Raw genomic sequence first — 22,332 nt, 5'->3', positions numbered from 1 at the left:
GTTTCAGAGCCTAGATTTTAAGGGCACCTTATTTTTCTAGTTTCCTGGGGAAGCAAGGCTCATGTGATCCTCTGTGTGTGGGCCACATATATTCACATTCATCTCCAGTCAGATTTTTTTTTTTTTCCTGTTGTCTAGTGTGGGCAGTTGTGACAGAGAAGGATCATAAGAAAACAGAGTGTTCAAAAAAATGTGGTTCCAAGTTTTATGAAAATCAATAGTGAATAGAGGGAAGTAATTCTGCTCAAGTCTTTGTGGGGAAAAATTTGTAGTGTGTGTCTGTCCAGAAGACAAATAAGAGGAAAAACTGTTATGAACGCCCAAGCTTTAGGAGGTCCTTCATTTGGCATTCACACCTTCATGGACAGCATGACAGTTAACTAAAAGATGTGAAAATGCTTGTTCTGGTGTTCATGATTAACTGTTGTAGGAAATCAATGATGAAGTCTTGGAACAGCATGCAGGATAGTTAAGGGTGAAAAAGTGTCCTGACTTGTTAAAATAATTACGTTTAACTGGTAATTTCTGATCATGTTTTTGTTTCTATATTAGTGGATATTGTCCTCTCATCTAGTTTCTGTTCATAGATGGGAACTTCCTCACAATCCTAATAGTATTTTGAACTTCCTTTTTTTCCCTGATTTTTTTTGGGGGAGGTTGTAGTTTGGTTTGGTTTGTTATTGTTTTTAACAAGAGCAAATGAAGAGAAATAAAACTTCCCTAGTTTAAGAAGGAGGATGAATGGTGTGATCTGAACTGCTGGGGAAGACAGCAGTAGTTTCTCTGCTTCTCTCAGTTGTTTTCTTTTGGGAGTTTAGAAAACCATGTAATGACCTTAGTGGATGAGCTAAGTAGCCAGACTGAAGTAAGCTCTTAGCATCTGGGAAACTATTTAAACGCTTTTTTTTTTTTTCCCAGCTTGTATTACTGCTTGTGTTTGGGGGCTTGGTTAGTTTTCCATTTTAAGCTGTTTGCTTTTTCTGAGTCTGGTAACTGCACATCGCCCCCTCCCCCTTTTTCTTTTTTTTTTGTCCTCAAGGTATTCTTTTTTCTTTCAAGAGCTTAGAAACTTGGTAGAGGAGGTAAGGCCTGAAGCCTTACTGGTACCTATTTCAAAGGAATTTTGATTTTCAGTTAATACTGAGTTTGACCTCTAGAGTAATCTTTTAAAGAAAATAAGGGACAGAACTGCAGTCCTAACATATGATCCGGGGGTGGGGGGGAGCCTCTTCCAACTCCTCAGTCATCATAATTATTAATTGTAATCACTTGTAGTTGAAAATACTAAAACATAGTATTTCTAATATTTATTTTCTTTCTATTTTAAGGCAAGTACTGAAAAATCTGAACTGCTCTGATGTATGTCTTGTGATGTCCAATTCCAAACATTCTGATAACTTTGTCTTTATGAAAGGTTTCAAGGAATTATCCAATTATACAATAATCTCTGATTGGAACTTGAATTTATATTTAGGTTAAGATACAGTCTTTCAACAGGCTTGCATATGTACGTGTAATTTCTTTAAAATATTCTGAAGAACTTCTTAATGATCTGTCTTGTATATCTGATGCTTTTGTTTCAACAGGTAGCATTACTGGGATTAGATGTTTTAGGTGCCTTTGTCGACAGACTATCAGGACGCTTTAAATCCTATATAGGAACTGGTAAGTGAAATACTGCTTTATTTTTCTTAAGACTAAAAAGTAAAAGACTTCCCCCCCCCCCCCCCACTTCTAGCAGCTGAAGTGGGGACATGTTAAAAGCTTTCTGAGCTAATGGTAGGGATCTTATTGCTGTTATTGGAATTAAATAATTTTATATTAACTTGTAAATATTTATTTGTCATGCAATCACTGATTTCTAGGTGACGGTTAGGATTTTTTAAAGATTCCAGGAATATCACTTCAGTAATTAGTTTCATGCTATGTACTTGCTTATCGCTCCCCAAGACAGTAATCTAAAAATGACATTGGAATGTGTTACCTTTAACTTGTGTTAAATATTGAAGGTTTTATTTGCAGATCAGTTTAATTAGAGCCTTATGTTGAAGCCTGTGGTCTCAGAGAACTGTGTGGCCCACCTCCTGTTAGATAACTGGATGGTAGCTTTTAGTTGTCTAAACTGTTTATGGGATGAAAAAAAAGTACTGTTATTCTTGTGTGACATGTTTACTCGAATGAATTTCAAATTAATGGCTCTATGTGTGCCTGAGTGTGAAACAGCTGTTCTGGGAAGTATGGGCAAACTACGCTGCTCAGGCCATTTTGCTGCTGTCCTTGAAAAGAGATAGTGATACTAGGACATTAACATTGGTGTTTTATCACTGGCTATTTTTAACAGAAGTTTCTAGCTTAATGTCCTTTTCCAAAATTTGTGTGAATTATCTTGCATCTTGTTCCCACATCCCCAGCCATCTCAAATTGTCTGTCAAAATATTAAACTGCTTCTTCTTTATGTGTCTACTGTTCTATTTAACAGTTAAGAAATCAGCAAAATTTTAAAAGTTTAGGAATACAAATTATAGTTTATGACAAGTTACTAACTGAATTCACTGAAAACATATTTCAAGATGCTGTAGAACTACTGCAGTAGAGTGCTACAGAACTTAAATCAGTTTTGTTGCAGTGAGTTTTTCTTTGGCTGATTAGTTTTGTATTGGAAGAGTGTAAGGGAATTGGAGGTGTATTCTGCTGTGCAGATATTGATTTCTGAATAGTCTCCATTTACAGCTACAAACAGTGCTAGGCTTCAGAGCTTTATTCTGTTTTAATTTATATTTTAGAGGTGTGTAGAATTTAAAATTACAGCAACTTTATTAAAGATGGGATAGCTTTTTTTATTTCTTTAGTTTTTGGTTTTTTTTAAGTGTGAACTATTTGAGAATAGTTTGGAAATGCTAATTTTTTTTAATCCTCATATTTGAGTAGTTTGAGATTATGAGCAAATTAAAAATACAAATTTCAGTACTCAGTAGCATTTATATTAAAAAAAAAAAAAAAAAAAAAGGTACTGGCACCAGGTGACCATTGAACATGCATGAACAGACATCTGAAGCTGTGTATTCCGGAAGTACTTTTTAGTAAGGCAGAGTAGTGGTGCCTTCAACTGAGCATCTCTAGAATCAAGACTTGTACAGTGCATTACGCTAAATGTGCAAGTCACTCTTGTGCATGATCAGCTTTTATAGGAGCTTAACAGATGCTGAAATGTTAGTCTCAGTAAAGGCAGAAAACTTGTATTTTAGAAGACTTGTAAAAAGTGATTTATAGTGGGAATTCCCTTCAGCTGGTAGCTTCTCCCTAAGTCTTATAACAAGATTTGGATCACTTTCAGTTTTTGTCAGTGAAGCACTAATACAAAAACTATTGTAAATGTTTAGGAGTGTGGATAGTCTGAGGTTTATGAGAGTAATTAAAAGCACACTGGTGAGCAAGAAAAGTTTTCCTTCAATAAAACTTAAAGAACCAGCAGTTTCCCAAATCATGTTCTGTTAACTGCACAGATTTGGCTTCTAACATAATCCGAGAATGACTCCAGTAAGTCAGACCCAAAGACTCGTGTCTCTGCGTTTGCAGAAGCCGGAGAAGAAAGTAAGGACAGGATAAATATGCAGTGATAACTCCTTCAGTATGACCACCTAGCTGTCAGCAGTCTTTCAGTTTAGAGCCAGCTGAGGCAGTTGGTATCTTAGTGTCTCCCGTGTCACCTTGTTTTTTCTACAGCTTTATCTGATTGGTTTTTGAACCCACATAGATCTTTGGCTTCTACAGTGTTCTGTAGTAATGCTTAATTATGCAAAACTCTTTGTTTTGGACTGGCTGCCTGATAATTTGATGCTTGCTAGATCTTGTGTGAGAGAGGTGAGCCATCATTTCTTATCTTCTTGACTGCCAGTCATCTTTTCACGGATCTCTTCTGTGCCTCTTCTCTGCTATCCTTCCTCCCTTGCCCCAGATAAGAGTCCCAGTCTAATTGTTTCTTGTATACATATGGTTGTACAGTTTTTATTGTTCTTATTTCCCCTTTCAGTCCCTTTCTGTCCTAGTGCTTTTGAGTTGAGGAAGCCATAACAGCACAGATGAAGCATGTGTTTATAGCGGCATAATTCTGTTTGGTTTTATGATGTCATCTATTACTTTCATAATTATTGATAATCTATTTCTTTGTTACATTGCTGCTTCCTGAAAACTGACCTAATGTATTCATGAGACTGTCTACTGTAACAACTTGTTTCCTGTGCAGTGATGGTAGATTTAGGGTCAGCTGTCCAGGGTGGTGTCTCTTCCTCCTTCCTGTAAGACCCCTTCTTGAGAATTATGTGAAAATCCCACTGCACTCTGTTAGCTGAGTTACCTTCTGCACAGCTTGTGAGATGCCACTTCCTTTTATGAAAGCTATATTGTCTCTTCTATGCCATAGCTGACTGTGTATACTAACTCTAACTATAGTGACTTCTTTACAGATGCCAGTAGAAAGCAGAATCATAGAGTCATTTAGGTTGGAAGAGACCCTTAAGATCATTGAGTCCAACTGTAAACGTGACATGGCCAAGTCCACCCCTAAACCACGCCCCTAAATGGTACATCTGCATGTCTTTTAAATACCTCCAGGGATGGTGACTCAACCACCTCCCTGAGCAGCCTGTTATAATGCTTGACAACCTTTTTGGTGAATCATATCCAATCTAAACCTCCCTTGGCACAACTTAAGGCCGTTTCTTCTTATCCTATCGCTTGTTACTTGCAAAAAGAGAGTGACACCCACCTCGCTACAGCCTCCTTTCAGGTAGTTGTAGAGCACGATAAGGTCTTCCTTCAGGCCTCTTTTCTCCAGGCTAAATAACTCCAGTTCCCTCAGCCACTCTTCATAGCACTCAGCAGTGAAGCAGCTTCGTTGCTTTTCTTTGGACATATTCCAGTACCTCAATGTCCTTCTGGTAGTGAAGGGCCCAAAACTGAACACAGTATTTGAGGTTTAGCCTCACCAGTGCTAAGTACAGGGCACAATCACTTCCCTACTCCTGCTGGCCACACTGATGCAAGCCAGGATGCTCTTGGCCACCTGGGCACACTGCTGGCTCATGTTCAGGCAGTTGTCAGCCGACACCCCCAGGTCCTTTTCCGCTGGGCAGCTTTCCAGCCACTCTTCTCCAAGCCTGTAGCATTGCATGGGATTGTTGTGACTGAAGTGCAGGACCCAGCACTTGGCCTTGTTGAACCTCATACAGTTCACCTTGGCCCATTGATCCAGCCTGTCCAGACCCTTCTGCAGAGCCTTCCTACCCTCGAGCAGATCAACACTCATAGAATCATAGTTTAGTCTGTTTAATTTGCTGTTCAGTTAGGATGGGGGTAGATTTCTTAAAGTGCAGAGAAGAACAACTAATGTGACTGAATAGTCATCTTCATAAGCATGACAGGCTTTTTGCTACAAAGTGAAAACCACTAATGCTTTATTATTTCCATCATTAAAGCCTACATACATGCTATAAATTAGATTTGGGCAAAATCAATACAACAGTTGTAGGGCAGATGCTTTCCAGCATTCTGAAGAGCATGTTAGTGGTCTTTGTATTGAAGCATAGTGCCTGATAAGAGACTTAATTCAGTTTCCTAGGCAACAATCTAATGTTGCAGGAACTTTCTTCCAAGGTGTTAGCCTTTTATGATTAACCACATCACACGCTCCCTACAGCTGCCGTGAGTGTTCTGGGAACTTGGACACACAAATTGGGAATCTCTTTTTTAGTACTTGCAGTGAATAGGCTTGAAAATACGTTGCAAGCAATAAATACCAGGATATGTGTTAGTTCATAAGACTGTAGTCATAAGACTATACTCTGGAAAACATAAAGCAGATTAAGAAGTGTTTGAGAGTTACATCTTGTAGTATTTAAAACTAAAGCCTGTTCTGTGATTAAAAGAGATTATGTAAGAGTACATAATTACCCTGTCACAATCTCTTTTCCCAAGTGATGGCATTAATTATTAAAGCATTATATATCAGAAATAAAAGAGAATGTTAGAATTATGGGCAGATGTGACTGGATGATAGAGTTTCTGAGAAAAGTCTCTACTCGTCGTTTCATTTTCTAAAAGGAGTGAATGTTATTTTGCCCTCTTGGTGTTATCAAAGGAATGGGAAAAGAAAAGGTATAATAAAAGTATATGGAATGTGTTTCAGTTTTAATGTGGCAGTATATCATGACATTTTTCTGCATATATTAGACTGTCCATTACTCTATGATATGAGTGAATAGCCTATAATGGAGTGAATAGTCATTCACTTTTACCTACAACCTTACAAGATGTTGCAAAGTATATTTTCTTCTGCAAATTAAAGCAAAGATACTTGACACTTTAAAAAAGACCAAAACCAGATAGACATGTTGCATTTATACATGTGTAATTCTGAATATAGATACACATTTTACACAGACATCATGTGTAAATGTGTGTATGTGTGTACTTGAAAAGCACTTTCAAGTACTTTTTACTGTAAAAAGAAACCAGTGGGTAAAAATAATTTTGTAAGATTGTTGTAGTGCTGTATACTAAGATGTGAAACCAGTTTGAAGTATTTAAATTCTTTCCCAGGTGGCTCCCAGAAGTGATGGAAGAACCTTTAAATTAGACTCTTCAGAATAATTTAAATATTCTTTCAAATTCAGTGTCATAATAAAGAATGCAAGTATGTTGCTTGATTTATTTTAAAGCCATTGTGTGGACTTTCAATGTGCTTTATTTTTTTTTGAGTGAATTTTAATTAAAAGCATTTGGTACAAGAATTTGGAAATATTTGTTTGAATAAGACTGCATTTAGATAAGTCTTAGTTTTTGCTTTTTCTCCTGCTTAATGATTGAGTCTTTTGGGTGGAAAAGACTTAAATGCCCAGTTTAATCAAGATGTGACTCTTTTATAAGTTATTTTAGTGATGTGTGGAGAAATGCTTTCCTTAACACTATGAAAACCAAGAATTGTTTTAGCATGAGCTACCATGGGTATTATGGCATGTAGAAAAATATTGGATCCTCAGGTTTTTAGGGACTGACTGATTTTTATTTGTATTTTTAATTTTTATTAATTTAATTAAAATCTTGAGGCTAATAGCATTATCTGCTGTAGGAGTCCAGATTACAAATGCTTACAGAACACCTTAACATAAAACCTTGAATAATTTATATTGGAAGGGACCTTCAAGATCATCTGGCCCCTATCTTTGCTTAAAGTATGGCCAACCTCAGATGTTAGATAAAACTTTGGAATTAAATCAAATAATTCAAGAAATTTACATTCAGATAATGTAAAGCAAGCTTTTCTGTTTATGTGGGAGAACTGTGGTCTCAAAGATAACCTTGTTGCATCTAAATCCAAGTCAGGTGTTTTGTCTGATACTTCCTTTTAATTTTATTGCTTATTGACCTCAGAAAAAGCTGGATGGGATATGTGTTGTAGGATTTCCTTAAACAATAAAATGCTGAATATTTCAGACTTTTTTAGAAAAGGCTTTTAGAGGAGATTCTATTATTTGTATTTTTTTTTTCTCCAGAATAGATGTTTTGAATTGCTTTTATATTTTCAAATTTAACAAAAAGGTGAACTTCCTGCAACATCTCAGAAAATTCTTAAATTTTCTTTGGTTCCCTCTGTAGTTAATGATCATAGCTAATTGCCATATCTGATTTAAGCTGCGATTTTTTTTAATCTTTGCGACAGATTCCCTAAAGCTTTAGTGTAAAAAAAAAAAAAAAAAAAAAAAAAAAATCTGTGCTGGCTTTTAAAGCTCTTTGTGTCCTGGCTGGCTAGCACTGGAATTTATTAGTAGTGGGAATGAATTTTACCTCAAGTGATCCACGCTTGAGTGATAGGCTGTGATTTAGAGTACCATCTGCTTGCTGTCTGTGGACACTTCACTGTATGACACCTAGAAATGCAGTGCCGTGAAATAACAGTAGAGAAATCCTAGCCTTCCTTGGTTTCTCTTTGGTTCTAATTAAGCCTAATTCTGTAAAAACCTAGCCTAGAGCTAAAAAAAATTCAGAAGATGACATGAACTCTTGTTCTCTACCTTCTAGTTTTCTTGCTGGTTGAAATTCTTTGGACTTGAAGGCTCTCTTGACATGTTCCTGAGACTGAGACCCTGACAGATTCATCGTTGTATCATATTAAAAAAAAAAAAGTATTTGTTTTTTTTTTTCCCCTCCACTACTGGTGCTGAAGAGTATATCTCATTTATTCCATTAATGCTTTTCTTAGTTGGCTCCTGGAAAGTCCCGAAGAAGCTTATAAATGTCTGAGATGGCTTTTGATTAAATTTACTGTGGACTAGACTTTATCTTGAGGAGGGGAGCAACGAGGCCCTCTCTGAGAGCCTGCTCATAATTCTTTGCTAAGAAGTAGCCCATGGCCATATGGGTCTGTCAGACCGGCCCTACTGCTGGCCCCATAGGGGCTTCTGTGAGACTCCATTCTCTCCTGTGGATCTTGACCAGAAGAACAGAGGCTGCTCTAATTGCAGAGGCTGCTGTTTCTCTCCCTCCCTTCTAATGGCAGCTGTTTAACGCTGCTGCCTGAGCTGGCAAGGTTCCTGAGAAAACTAGGAAAATATTGCTAGGTTTAGTCTGTTTCTGTCCTCAAAGCCTTGTCTTTTCATGTATAAGACAAGAAGTTAGACTTTATAGTAGCAGAATTTTTATAAACACTGATGTTGTTTCCTTGGTAAAGATTCTTATTTGCTTAATGCTTTTTTTTGTAAGCCTCTGCAGTAGAGCAGACATGCACTATCTAAAGCTGGTTCATAGAAATGGGTAGCCATGAGAGGGTCTGCGTAAAATGGGCACTTAGAAAGCGCAGATAGAAGTGGTCAAGCGAGAAGGAATAGAGAGGGAGCTGTGAGCGATAAAACAAACTGAAAAGCTCCATGTTTGTGTCACAACAGAAGGAACTCTTGTTAAACTTTAACACAAGGAAATTGTTTGTGCTACCTATGGCATTCTTTGCTTCAGGGAGTCATACAGCTAAGCTGCACGGGATTTTGAAAAATACATTGAGTGCCATTCTAGGCACTGACTTCAGTGATTTACTTGTTTATCATCTTCAGTTCTGGTAAAGGAAATAAATATTTGATCTTTAAAGGCTGTAGTCTGAGTCTCCAGGCTGGTTTTGGCCTTAACTCTTACATCTACTGTCTAACTAGAATTTGTATAAATGAAAATTTATTTACATTCACTAAGCCAAGAGAAGGAAAACAAACAATGGAAAAGAAACTGATAGGATAATAAGCTCTGTTAGGGATACAATAGAAAGGTAATTATTATGCAATTAGAAAGGGAAAAGGTGTGAGTAGCAGCTCAGATGTAAATAGGAGGTCAGTTTGAGGTAGATCTGGTAGAATTAATGTGTGCTATAGAATATTTTTACTGACACTTAAGTTTCCTTCAGTAATCAAAACCTGCAAAATTGTGGTATAACAATGCAGAAATCTTAACAGAGAAAACTCAGGAGTGGCTGGTCCTGCTAGGAAACTTTGACAACATGCTAAAATGTGGTGGAAAGGCAAATTGTGAATGGGATATAGTGCTTCTTGGCTCCGCAAAAAAATAACCAGCAACTGCAAAGGGAATCAGTGTCCTAAATTTAGTGTCATGTTTTTCTGCATATCAGCAGAAATAAATAAGAGGGAGAAAGTTGTCATATGTTATTAGGTTTTCCAAAATCCCTTTGAAATAATTAAACTAGGCAACACAAGAAGTAAGCTGGATAAGGTTAATATAAAACAGTAGGAATGCGTGAATGCATATGTAATAAATTATACTTCACGGGGTAACTTGTTTGGAGACTACTGCTTTGGATACTGCCGTCTTGCCTGGTCCTACTTCTCCTTCCTCACTTTCTTTTAACTGCAACATCTATTTGAGATTACTTAGTTTGCAGACTGATGTATGACCAAATGTGTATATTTGCTTTGCAGCATAAAGAAGGATGCTAATTTGATAATGGTGATGAGAGAGTATATAAAACTTAAAGGAAAAGTATCAGCCAAAATGATTGTTCAGTTGTATTTGGAATGTAGTTGAGTGAAAAAGAAAAAGGCGCATTGTTCTTAGTGATGTATTTTCTGGTAATCTATTCTTTGGGATGTAGTAGTGTTCTAATCTTCTAAAGCAGAGACGTGATTTTTGGTAAAGGGTGCCCTTGTATTGAAAATATGACTTCAATTGTTCCTGGTAAGGATAGAAATCTGCCTAAAGCTGGCCAAGGTAAAAACCTTTTTTGTAAAATCTTAGTGCACAAATACCCAGCAGATACCTTAAGGTGCCAAAATCTCCTCAGGCTGTTCCAGATGACTCAGTTCCAACACACCTTTTAGCTCCTGCTTTTAATTGACATGTCTGTATCATCTTGTATGTTTGAAAATGTCTGTTTACAGTGTGAACCACAGACAAATACTGGTACAAGGGATGGGATGGGCTTGGAGGGGGCAATAGTGGTTGGGGTAGTGAGTAGGCAAAGCTTTCTAGTGACAGCGCTAGCTTATCCTGATGTAGAGCAAAGCCTGTGTTTGTACTGTTGTCTCTGACACTCCACTGTAATTGCTGTGTTGGGTGTAGGTGAGGTTTCTTATGAGAACTCAAAGTTTCTCATGCTCTGTGATCTTAGCTAGGCAGGACTAGAGAGGAGCAAGGAGAGGAGGCCGGGAGATATTCACTGCAAGCTAGGCAACTAAGCCTAAAGTAGAGAATATAGAGGGGGGGTCAGCAAAAGAGGGTACTGGGATGGACCCAAGTGCCTTTAAAATGTCACAACTTTTAGGTAGGGGAATGTGTTTCCTACTAACAGGACAGCTAACACAATTCAGCAATTTTTCACTAATGCACAAAACCCAAGAAAATAAGTAGTTCTCCCTAGGCATGTCTAGGATTTGGAGAAAGCGTGATGAAGGCATTAGGAACTGAAGTTGAAATATGTTTGGTGGCAATCCCCTTCTGGCTGAGCATTCTGAAACTTCATCAATAGCAGCCAACTTCAAGTAATTTCCTATTGGAGCTTATTTTGACAGAAAAGATGAACTACCAAACAGAAAACCAGCTGATAGTTGCCAGCATTCAATAGCCTTGTTTCATTTGTCTTATGCAAACAGAATATATCATGCCATATATGAGGTCTTACAGAAACTTGAGATTTAGGGTGGGGGGAAGTCAAGCCCGTAGACATCTGGGCCCTTTAACAACTGCCACAGCAGGCTGGGAGCTCTCTGAGTGACAAAGGCTGGCGTGTTCAGTAGCTACGCGTGCTGAAATCTGCAGGCTGTGTCATAGCTTAGTTTAACTCGATGACCTCACCTCTGTTCAGCGGCTTCTAGTAGCTGTCCTCTGTGCTTGCCTCAGTGGTTTCAGCAGAGCCCTGGTATCTGCAGCTCCGTCAACCGCCTCGGCGTGCTAATGAGTCACAAAGGAGCCGTGTTCCCCCAGGACTGGCACTCGCTGTGTTTCCCTCGGCTGGAACAGCTTCTCAGTGGCTTGCTTTGTTTCTCTCGCTGTAAAGCCAGAGTTACCTTCAGCTGCCCAACAGTCAGGTTAACTTAGCAGACCTCAACCAGTGACGTATGGTAGGGGTAAAAGGTCAATTTCGAAGTGCTAAAAATAGTAATGAACAGTACCATTGTCAAGAAAAATGTAATCAGTAAGTTTATGAATGATTAGAAGTTTACCGGAAGGGTCAGCTGTGTACTCCCAAAAATAACTTATTGAGTTCTAGATGTTTCTTCAGTGTTTACAATGTGGGGGGAAAAGCCAACCAAACAAATGACCAAACAATACAAAAACGTCCTTCAAAATACTAAACCAAAACACAGAACCAGAACCCCTCACCAGCAAAACAACAACAAAAAGCCCAGCCTGAACCAAAAAAACTCCCAGCTCTTCAGACTGTAAAATTCAAGTAGCTGTAATAACTTATTCAGAGGAGAAGGGGAAGAGAAGATAGATGAAAAATGCAAAAACTTAATAATGGTAGCTAAAGATGTCAGTGGAATATCCAAAGCCAGTAGAATTAAATATTTAGATTAGGACAAATACAGATACAGCAGGAGGGGAAATTCAAACTTCTTCAGTGTATTTGTCCAGTAACAATCATAGTTCAGAAATGGCTGCTGGTTTTAATGTAGGAACAGGAGACCGAGGAGACCTCCCCGGGTTACGGATTCTGTTCCTTTTCTTTTGCTGACAATGCTATTGTTTAGTTGTTACTATAAAATCATTAAGTACTTTTAAAATTATTTCAGATCTCTCTTTCCAAAAAATAGGATGATACAGTTATTTCTTCTACAGTATATTCTACAGTGTAGAATAGGAAAGTTAGTTTTACAGCAGATCAGGCAGCAACTGTAAAATACTCTCAGATGTTCAGAGATATTACACCAAATGCAGCAAAAGGTGATTTTAGCTGTTACTGTATCTTTTTTTTTTTTTTTTTGGTTGGAATATGGACAAGTCTCTCAAGGTAAACATTATGCTACTTTTAGAAGTTTGGAATAAGTGGCATGGTAATTGCAAACTTATCCCCCGCTTAACTAGAGTGCAGGAGCAGAAGGATGGGCTGGGTGAGTATGGTGGTCTGTGTTGAGTTAAGTTCCACCTCGATTACGTGGCTGCCACTTGCAGCTCTTTGAAAACTGTAGCTCAGATCAGAAACAAAAGCTAATGCAGAAGGTTGAGCTGCTGACAGGTAAATGTTTGTGTTGGTATGCGACACTGCTTTTTCTACATGGTGTTTTTTGCATGCTCAAACCAACTTCAAAAGCCCTGTCCCGCGGGAGATGACATCTCTGCCAACTCCATGTCAGTCGTACTTCCTGAGGGAAGGCAGCACACTCAATGTCGTCACCCCTCATTTTGAAGAACTGGTACCAAAAGCACTGAGGGAAGAGTCTCACGAAGCGTATGTGTCAGCCGCAGATGGCAGACTGGGAACCAGTATAGCAGGATGTCTTGCACAGTGCTGATCTGAGCATTCATTCAGATTTCTTAAATATCGTAACATTAATTTGTTCATTAGTTGTAATTAGAAACTCCTCTCTGGATAAGCAAATGAAAATAATTGGTGAGTCCCTTCATTTTGAGTGAGTTCTGATTTTTAGGATGTGAAGTCATCAGCTGTCATGTGCTTTTAGTTAAATATTATTTGAGGACACTTGTTTTAAAACAGTAACTTTTATGAATACTTTTACTGAGGTAAAGCTGAGTTTCCAGAAGATATGCTGTTTGAATAGGAGGATTTAAAACTTTTAAAATTTTCTGTAATTCAACAGCAAAATCCCACTGATTTTAAAATAGCCCTTTTTTGCTATCCCAGTTCTTTCCCACTCACCAGGCCTAGCATTATTTTTCAGAAAAGCCAGACATTCAGAAGCTACTGGCATACTTTTTGAAGATTAAATTGAAGTCATTCATACAGTTCTTAAGACAGGAAGCTTGCTTTCTTTTTAGCCTATTGGAGTATATACTATTTTCTTCAATTTCAGTCCAATGCATTTGTTGTTAGTCTTGTAACAGAAATACATTTGAGACTTTAGAATATTTTGTCCAACTTAAAATCAGCTTTTATTTTTGAATGAGATGTATCTTAATTCTGTTTCAGGAAATATCCTTAAGTATTAGAAAATCTTCATTGGATGTTTAATAATTTTTCTTTTTTATTTTCCTCTCCTGTAGTTCTCCTGCCTTTGATAGATCGTATGGGAGATGCCAAAGACCAAGTTCGAGAGCAAGCACAGAATCTTATATTGAAATTGATGCAGGAAGCCGCACCGCCCATGGTATGATTACTTAATGTAGATTCAGATGTAGGCCTCGGGTGAGCTTATGACTTATGCATGAGCTTGACTTTGAATTTGTCACAATGTTATGGCGATCATTAATAGTGTAAACGTTAAAGATATTCTTAATGGATTGACACTGATGCATTCAGTTCAGCTAAAGATAAAAATCTGTCACAGTGCGATTCTGCAGTTTTTGCGTGTTGTAGCTAAATTTTGAGTAGATGTTTTCATGTCATGTGGTAGGACTTTGTTAATTAAAACATGTTTGAAACAACTTCCTGGGTTTGAGTTTGGATAGTAAGAATAAACAACTTTGTTTAGGTCTGAATTTATTTTAAAATTAGCTTTATACTTGAACAGTAGGAGTAGTCCTGCAGTTGAGACGATGCATTCTAACTTAGAAAATCTGGCTTTCTAGATGTATGACAAACATGCTCTGTGAACCTTTGACAAACTGAGATGGGGACAAGTTTTCCTCTGCCTCATCATCGTAGGTTGAAGTTTGAGTTAAGCAAACCTTTTTACAGTTCTTAGCCCTATGTGGCTTCCAAATGCTAAATCTTGCATTTCTACTGTGTGAGTCTGAAAAATGTAGGATTATTTAACATGATTATATTGTTTGAGCAATGATGTTACGTGCAACTGGAGACCCTGGTTGTCAGTAGGAACTGTTATTTGAGTTTTTAATTTGCAAATAAAATCTGTTTCTGAGTTTTAAGTGCAGAAGTTAATAGGGAACATGTTATTTTTTTTGTGGACAAAGATTAGATTCTTTCACATGCTAATTCCTGGCCTTGCTTACTCATAGATACAGGATTGAATGTTTGTGTGTAGGGAATACGATTTTGCAGACTTCATCTGCAGGAAGAAAATTGTTTTCGATTGCTTTGTTTGCCTGATAGGAAAAACAGGTAGCATATTAGGCAACTACGGAAACATTTCTCTCCCTTCAAGCATGAGGTGTTTTCTCACATGATTTGGTCACAGATCTGAGTCAGATTTACACATGAAATGCTAGTAGTTTCATCCACAAAGACATGCCTTTACCTTTTCATGAGATCTAGTTTTGATTGTATTCATTGACAGGAGACATTGCAGCACTTTTTCATGCCTAAGTGCAAGTAGTTCATGAGTGACATGTTTCTGTGCCCAAGATGCTCTGAAGTACCTGGCATGCAGACCTGAAAGTACACCTACTTCTACGGTAATAATATTTGAATAAGTGCACAGCAGAGTATCTTGTCGACACATGCACTTGAACAATTGCTCATGAAGAATGTGGTGATAGTTGCTTCATGCTGGGCCCTCATCATGAAAGAGTTTTCGATTATGAGTCCATCTTTCAGTTTCTGAAGAGTTGTTTGGTTACATTGAGGTGATGGAAGGAAGCTTCCATACCCTTGGAAGCTGACTTGCAGTGTCAGAAGGAATACAAGGTTCATGGGGTCCAAGGAACAGCATGCGTAAGTAAGAGAAGGTGTGGCTCTCCTGGTAACTTCCATAGGGTGGAAGTTATAGCATTAAAAATTTGGGTGAAAAGCATAAATCATCCTCACAGCAGGGACCAAAACAGAGAAGTCTTTCCTGTGTCTGCAACACTGAAATACAGAGTTTTACACTCCCTTTGCCGCACAGAAACATCCCTTTAGAAGAGCTGAGTGGAATATTTTTGGGGGGATAAGTCCTGTAAGTTTCTTTCTAATCAACTCATCTTCTCTGTTCTACTGTTTTGTTGAATAATATGTAATTTGTCCTGTTGTCAAATCCCTTTTCTTGTTTTAAATGTGTTTGGGTTTTTTGTTTGTTTGGTTTGTTTTTTTTGAGAGTTTTCTTTTGAGAACTAGACTTAGCTGGTTATGAGCAGGAAAGCATAAAAATAATAATATAGGCAGTATAGATTCATGAATGAGACAAAGGGAGGTTCACATCAACTGTTGCTAGCAAGCGAGACTTGAAATTTCTAAGCAGCCATTTGAATTTCTCTGTTAGAAGAATTAAGTTCTTAAAGTAGGGTTAATTTAGTGAAAGATTAAATTTTTCTTCAGTCTGTTTTGTTTGTATCAGTACTCTACAGTTCCCTTTCTACCTGTATTTTTGTACACCTAGCAAGAAGATTCTCTTTTTTCCACGTTTGTCCAGGAGTGGGTTATTGGAAGGATGTTTTCTTACGTAAAATCCTATTCTTTGTTGTTAAGCTGGGCAGTTTTGGCAAGTATCCTGCTTGACTAAGGTTTGTTTTCTCTAAATGTAATGAAGTGTAAAACAAACAAACAAGAAACCACAGATGGGACAAAATGATCAAGCAAGGCTCTGATTGGAAAATTTTACATCTGCTATGAAGTGTGCTGCATCATTAATAAAGAGGATGCAGTATTCCCTGCTTTTACGCTGTTGATTGGTAGCTGTTTGTTAAGTTTTTTTCTGTTTCAGAAAGCTGGTAATGATTGCAATAATTGGTATCGAATACATTTTAGCACATTTGTATGAAATCGTTATATCTTGTGATTTCCCCACTCGAGGGGTAGGAATGAGGGTGGTGCCAAGGCTGCAAAATGTGCAATTGCCAGTGTGCAGCCATCGCTAGGCAACGCTCCCCGCGGATGCTTGCTGGCTGCTGAGCTGTAATGGCAGCGTTGCAGCTGGAGGAGTTGCAGTTGGAGTCTGTGCATCTGCTCCGAAATACCACTGAGAATCCCAAGGCTCGTAAGCGTCACGTTTACACTTTTTACACCGTAACATACAGCTAGAGAACGACAAGGAGATGGAAAGGTAAAAAGGGAAACTGAGGAGGGAAAGGCTAAAGACAGGCAATGAAAAACGAGTGCGCAAGAAGGTAAATGAGGGTTTAGTGAGCCAGAGAGTCGCACCACAGGAAGTGGCACCAGCACAAAAGGAGAAACGAAAGCAGAATGAAAATGGAAGCAAAGGAATTAGAATGAATGAGCAAGAAATAATTGAAAAATTAAGAAATAAATTTGAAGCAAAAGCAGGGAAGAAGTGGACAGTGGGAGTATGGATAAGGACAAGCTAAAATGGATGAAGGGAAATTTTGTCAGGGAAACAGAATATGAAGCAAAAAGAATATAGCAACTTCTGCTTGAGTCAGTAGTTTGTAATGTTTGTTTTGTGTGTGCTAACTATAACAATTCTGTATGTTTTTAAAAGCTGTTTCTCAAACAATAAAAATACTCAGCTAGATTTCTGAAGGATGCTTTTTAGAAATTGTTTTTGGCATAGGAATAATCTGTGTACTGTTCCATACTGTGCATTTTATAACTTAATTTTATCTGAGAAGTCCTTTTACTTTTCCAGTGGACCTGTCTTCTGTCATTCTTTTGGAACTGTTATGAATGTAATTATAAAATATGGATAGAATTACATTGTATTGTGCTCCTGGTAATCAAAGGCAATTATTTCTGTTTTTATAGTACATTTGGGAACGCCTTGCTGCTGGTTTTAAACACAAGAATTACCGATCCCGAGAAGGAGTGTGTTTGTGTCTTATTGCTACCTTAAACATGTAAGCTTTTTGTTTCTATGGTGATGTAAGGGTTATATCCTTCTGAATGTCGTTTTCCTCTGAAACTAATACTTTAGGAAATCTGATTCCATTAAATTAATAGGAAAAATCAAACAACTTATCTTGTGAACTTTCTGAAAGAAAAACTAAAGGTATAGTATTTTTGTCTTATTTAAAAGTAGACAAAGGTCTAGTAGAGAGATGGAGCTTGATTGATGTAACGTTATATTTTATCAATGCTAAGCTAAAAGTTAACCTATGTGTGATTTTTTTTTTTCTGGTTTTATCTAAAAAAAAATATATATATACTTTTAACTTACCTGTTTTTTAGTTATGGTGCACAACCATTAATCCTCAGCAAGTTGGTACCACATCTGTGTACAGCGTTTGGTGACTCAAATAGTCAGGTAAGGATTTCATTAGTTAATAGTGCTTCAACAACTATTCTTTGACAGAGGACTGAAAGCAAAATAAATGTAGGCATTTAAGAAAAGCCAATAGGTTTGCTTGTACACAAGAGATCATTATTTTCTACCATGGGGAACAATAAACCCATTTTCTTCTGAATCAGCCCATCCATTGGCAGATGAAAGTAGAGTTGCAAAGGCAGCAGTGTTGCGATATACTAGCCCCTTTAGTTTTGTCTTCAGAGGTTGAAACTAGTCGTTACTGAGCATAGTTGTTTCTTATAAAGCATGTTGAAATAAAAGAAAAAAAACCAAACCAAAACCATACTGACAGAAAGTATTGCCTCCAGAAGGAGCCCCTACATGAGACGTGTAATAGTCTGACAAATTTACTAAAGATAACATTATCATGTGCCAGACAGGTAATAATTTCCTAAATGCAACACAAATGGCATTTGAGCTCATGGAAGGACCGCAGTGACAATCAGTTAATTAAGGACCTCTGCAGTGAAAATCAAGATGTAGTTCATAATGGTGAAATCTGAACCTCAGGAAACTTTCACATGAAATTGCTAAGATCTCTCTTGTTTTATCTAAAGTTATGTCTGAGAGAAAAGACTAAGAATACAGTAAAGAAGGTAGCATTGTTAGGAGATGAGCAAATAAGCAGGATAGGTCTTTATGCTTATTTTCTGGGTGCAGCAAAGTCCTTGTCTCCTCTGTATAGCATAGCATTGTTCTGTTCTAGAGAAAATCTGTTAAGAATTTTCGTATTTATTGATAATTAGTAAAGATGTGGCTCATATCTTGATGGAGCAATTGTGCATTTAATTCAAACTGTTACAAAGAACAATACTAAAATCATCCCAGTAATTCTTTATAGAGAATAATGGCATTTACTAATATGCATTTTTGGCAGTTCTTATTGTGATGACTATGGCTTAAATTTTTTAAAGAGGTAGCCCATCTCCTTGCTTTAATTGTTCTTTCCCTTTCCCTTATTGTCTTACTCCCTTTCTTGTGCTTATGTGATGCCATGTAAGTCCTGTTGAAGGAAGTAAAGAAAATGCTGATCACTTTTGCCCACTCTTGTGGGCAGTCAGATCCCTAGTTTTGCAGAAACAGATGAAAGCAAGATGAAGTATCAAGACTGAATGCAGGGACTAACTTTTGGAAGTACTACTATGGTAGAGTCCTAAATAAAGCACATTTTCCCCACAAATTAATTTATGTCAAGCCCAGAAATTCCCTCTAGAGCTGTTATTTCTAGGATTTTTCATTTACCATCTGGAAATGCTCTAACTTGAAACAAATACTATCTTGAAATAACAGTTGTATTTCCTTTCCCTTCCATACTCACTGTTTGAGCTGTTTTGTGAAATGAGTTGGCATGCAGGTTGATAGAAACTGGAAGATCAGTGGGTTGTCAGCAAATGTTGTTTTCATATCTGTAACCCTGAAATTAACAATTTAAACTCTGTGTTCACAGGTGAGGGATGCTGCCATACTAGCCATTGTAGAGGTTTATAGACATGTGGGAGAAAAAGTACGAATAGATCTTACAAAGAGAGGAATTCCTCCTGGAAGGTGAGTTAGCTGTTTCAATTTTTTAATCTTGAGCCATTCAGTGTTACTGTTCTTTCTCAGAACTTTAAACTCACAAAAAAACTTTGTTTTAAAATTGTTACAATTTTTACTTTATCTTCTAATGAGTTTTACTTCCTTTGTGATGTTACTGGTGTTCCTGACTTTCTTTTGCTGTTGTCTTTTCTGCTTGGAAAGAGGCATATAGGTGTATGATGAAAAGCAGCCTTACGTTCACCAGTTAACCCCCCTGATTGTAAGAGAAGCTGAGAGCTGGACAGTAGTAGAAATATTTTTCAAAATTAAGCAAATATATACTGAGTTCAGTGAGGAAATAATTAGAAAATACTTGAATATAAACATCTTGTTGCTTGTTCTAGAGTTGCTGTTTAGCCTCTCTGTAGAAGAGTCTCAACTGAAGCACTTAAATGAATACTTTTCATGTATTGTGCACGTGAGAGAGAACGAGTGTGTGTGGACATGTGTAAGTGTGCAATGAAAGTATGGCAAATCAACACCCTACTACTTTCTTGAAGGTAGATGTAATTAAAAAAAAAAAATTGTCCTCCTTTGCTTCTTGCTAATTACATCAGACCAATCCTTTCCACCCTAGATACTTGCTTATGGGATACAGTCAGATGAGAGAGAGGTGCTTTTCAGAATAACTGCTTCCCAATTCTGAAGTTGCAATTCTAGCATTCAATTAGAAAGGGGTGTTCAAAAGGAATGTTCATTGGTGTGTTCCACATGCCATCATGGGACGCTGGATGTTTCTTGCAAAAGGTGCAAGGAAGTTTTGAAAATGCGTACTTCATTGGTCCTTCCTCTTTCTGAAGAGCAATTCCGATCTTTAAAGGCTGGTCTGTGTTGTGTGTAGATTAGTTTATATGAAATAAAAGTAGTCATTGTTTTGTTGCTTCCTTGGTAAGTATTTGTTTAATTAAGAAAGCAAGACAGCTTGAAACGGTACTTAGTGAGAAAGACTGTTTATACAATAAAGTATTTCAAATTCCTTATTAAAACAATTTACACTTTTTAAAATGTATCAACCCCTTCTCAATGAACATACCACTTTACTCTGAGTCTTCATCTCACTTGTTTATTTTGATAAAGCTGACTATATCTACTACATGGTGTCAGAGAGAATATCAGAATGGATACTGTGCCTTATCAGACTCTTCTAAAAAATTATTTGTCCTGGTTTTTCATGATGATTTGTAGGGTATCGAAATATCATAGGAGAATGGTGTTGAATTTGTTGTTTCACATTCCAAGTAGAGTTCAGCCTGTTTGGACAAAAGCTTAACCTGCCTATGGGAGTGGGAAGTTGTTCTCTTCTATTTAATGGCTGTCACAATTTTACACTATTAAGAGATGATATGGTTACCACAGAAGTTTAAACCGTATTATTACTGCAATTCCAAAAATTGAGTTTCATAGCAGATAATTGTAACATACCAGAGAATATCCTTCTTGAATTAAGATAGAGTCTTGGACATCTTTTGCAACAGAGAATAAGAGCAAGAGAGTGCAGATAATAACAGCCTTTGTACTATGAATGTTGTGTCTGACCAGAAGTTTAGGTTCAGCACTCACATTTCCATGTGATACAAAGTGATTAAATCTTGAGATCCAAATAGGATTAAACACCATAGGAGCTTTGTATCCTCAGGGCAATCAACAGCTTCTAATTCAGTTGCAGTAGGTGCCAAATTGTTATTTCTACTGTCTGAATCAGTTGAATACAAAATTCCCCCTGATCTGAAAGCAAGCATAGTTGTACCATTTGTATTTACATAAAGAAGCAAGGCTCTACTTGGTGCATGTTAAACAAGTTGTTGCCACTGAATCTTAACAGTTTTGAACCTGTCAAGGCTAGTGTAAAAAAAATACATCAGCTGAATCTCAGTGCATGTGTCCTCTGCAGTAGTTTTCAGGTTGGGATGGAGGGGGAAGTTATGATTTACTTCCATTGCTGGCAGAAAGCAGAGTCAGTGTAGCCTCTTACTCCTTCACACAAGTGACGAGGAGGTTGACAAAGCTCAGGAAAGACAGATTAGCTTTATGGTAGCTCAGACCGTTGTTCCTTCAGAGGCAGACCTGATTTAAGACATTTCTTCTCCACTGCCTGTCAGAAGTTTTCCCTTCTCTTAGATGTATTAAAATTTTCATGTGATTATGCAGGATCTATGATCTGTGGAAAAAAACCCTTTGATGTAGAGTGTCATCTTATCATTGTTTTGAGGGAAATCTGTCTTCATATTTGTGTGTCTGGGTAGGTTTTAAGGGTTTTAAGTATTACGGATAATCTGTAGTTCAGACACAGCTGCTTTCAGTTGTTGAGTTCAGCCTTAAAAGAACTGCACTGCGGCTCCTTCACTGTATGACAGTGCATTAAAAATTGTGCGTAAACATAAATATTAGCAGAAAACCCAATTTTTTCAGTATTTGGTGCACATGTGATTTAATAGAATGTGGGCTTGTTTAGTTTACATAACAAATAGCACATTAGAGATCTGTGTTGTTGCTTGAATGCGTTCTGCCCTATAGCACTGAAAATAAGAGCTCATGTCTGCTGAAAGGAAGGCAGGAAAGTTAATCAAGCATTGTTTTGAGAAACTGTTCAACTTCCTTAAATATGCAAATGGTATAGACATGGTGTGTCTATACAAAGCCAAATGTAGTTAGTAATTTAATAATAGGAGGCTTAAAAGGTTATGTAATATGCACCTGGTAGGTTTGCCTTCGTGGAAGATACTGGGTTTTCTAGGGAAGGTTGCTGAACCTGTTGAGGTCAATAAAAGAAGATGAGATCTTACTTTTGTAGTTTAGTGCATTTTTAATCTTTACAGAGATTAATTTGTGAGTTAGTTTATAAATAAAATCAGTTATTACATGTTCTGTGAGCCAAGAATAATGAACATTTTGTTCTATATGGACCAAACAGGATTTGTTACAGTATGTGTGGCGGGTTTTTTTTTTGGTGGGGATGGGGGGCTAT

The 22,332-nt window shown here is 37.4% G+C and overlaps 1 protein-coding gene across 21 annotated transcripts in view; it reads left to right on the top strand.

Annotated features, from left to right (window-relative positions):
• The window catches only part of CLASP2 (cytoplasmic linker associated protein 2), a 155,838-nt gene that overhangs the window by 16,397 nt on the left and 117,109 nt on the right, over positions 1-22,332 (top strand). For all 21 annotated transcript variants that reach the window (XM_086742898.1, XM_086742895.1, XM_086742906.1 and 18 more), the window contains exons 2-6: positions 1,587-1,665; positions 13,714-13,817; positions 17,249-17,340; positions 17,672-17,747; positions 19,237-19,334. In XM_086742898.1, the coding sequence (XP_086599024.1) occupies positions 1,587-1,665; positions 13,714-13,817; positions 17,249-17,340; positions 17,672-17,747; positions 19,237-19,334 (449 nt within the window). The remainder of the gene's footprint in view (positions 1-1,586; positions 1,666-13,713; positions 13,818-17,248; positions 17,341-17,671; positions 17,748-19,236; positions 19,335-22,332) is intronic.

This window comes from Chlamydotis macqueenii, chromosome 2, assembly GCF_036417535.1.
Source record: "Chlamydotis macqueenii isolate bChlMac1 chromosome 2, bChlMac1.mat, whole genome shotgun sequence".
Classification (NCBI taxonomy): Eukaryota; Metazoa; Chordata; class Aves; order Otidiformes; family Otididae; genus Chlamydotis; species Chlamydotis macqueenii.
Note: the sequence above shows the minus strand (reverse complement) of the source record. Positions and strands in the feature narration are given on the sequence as shown.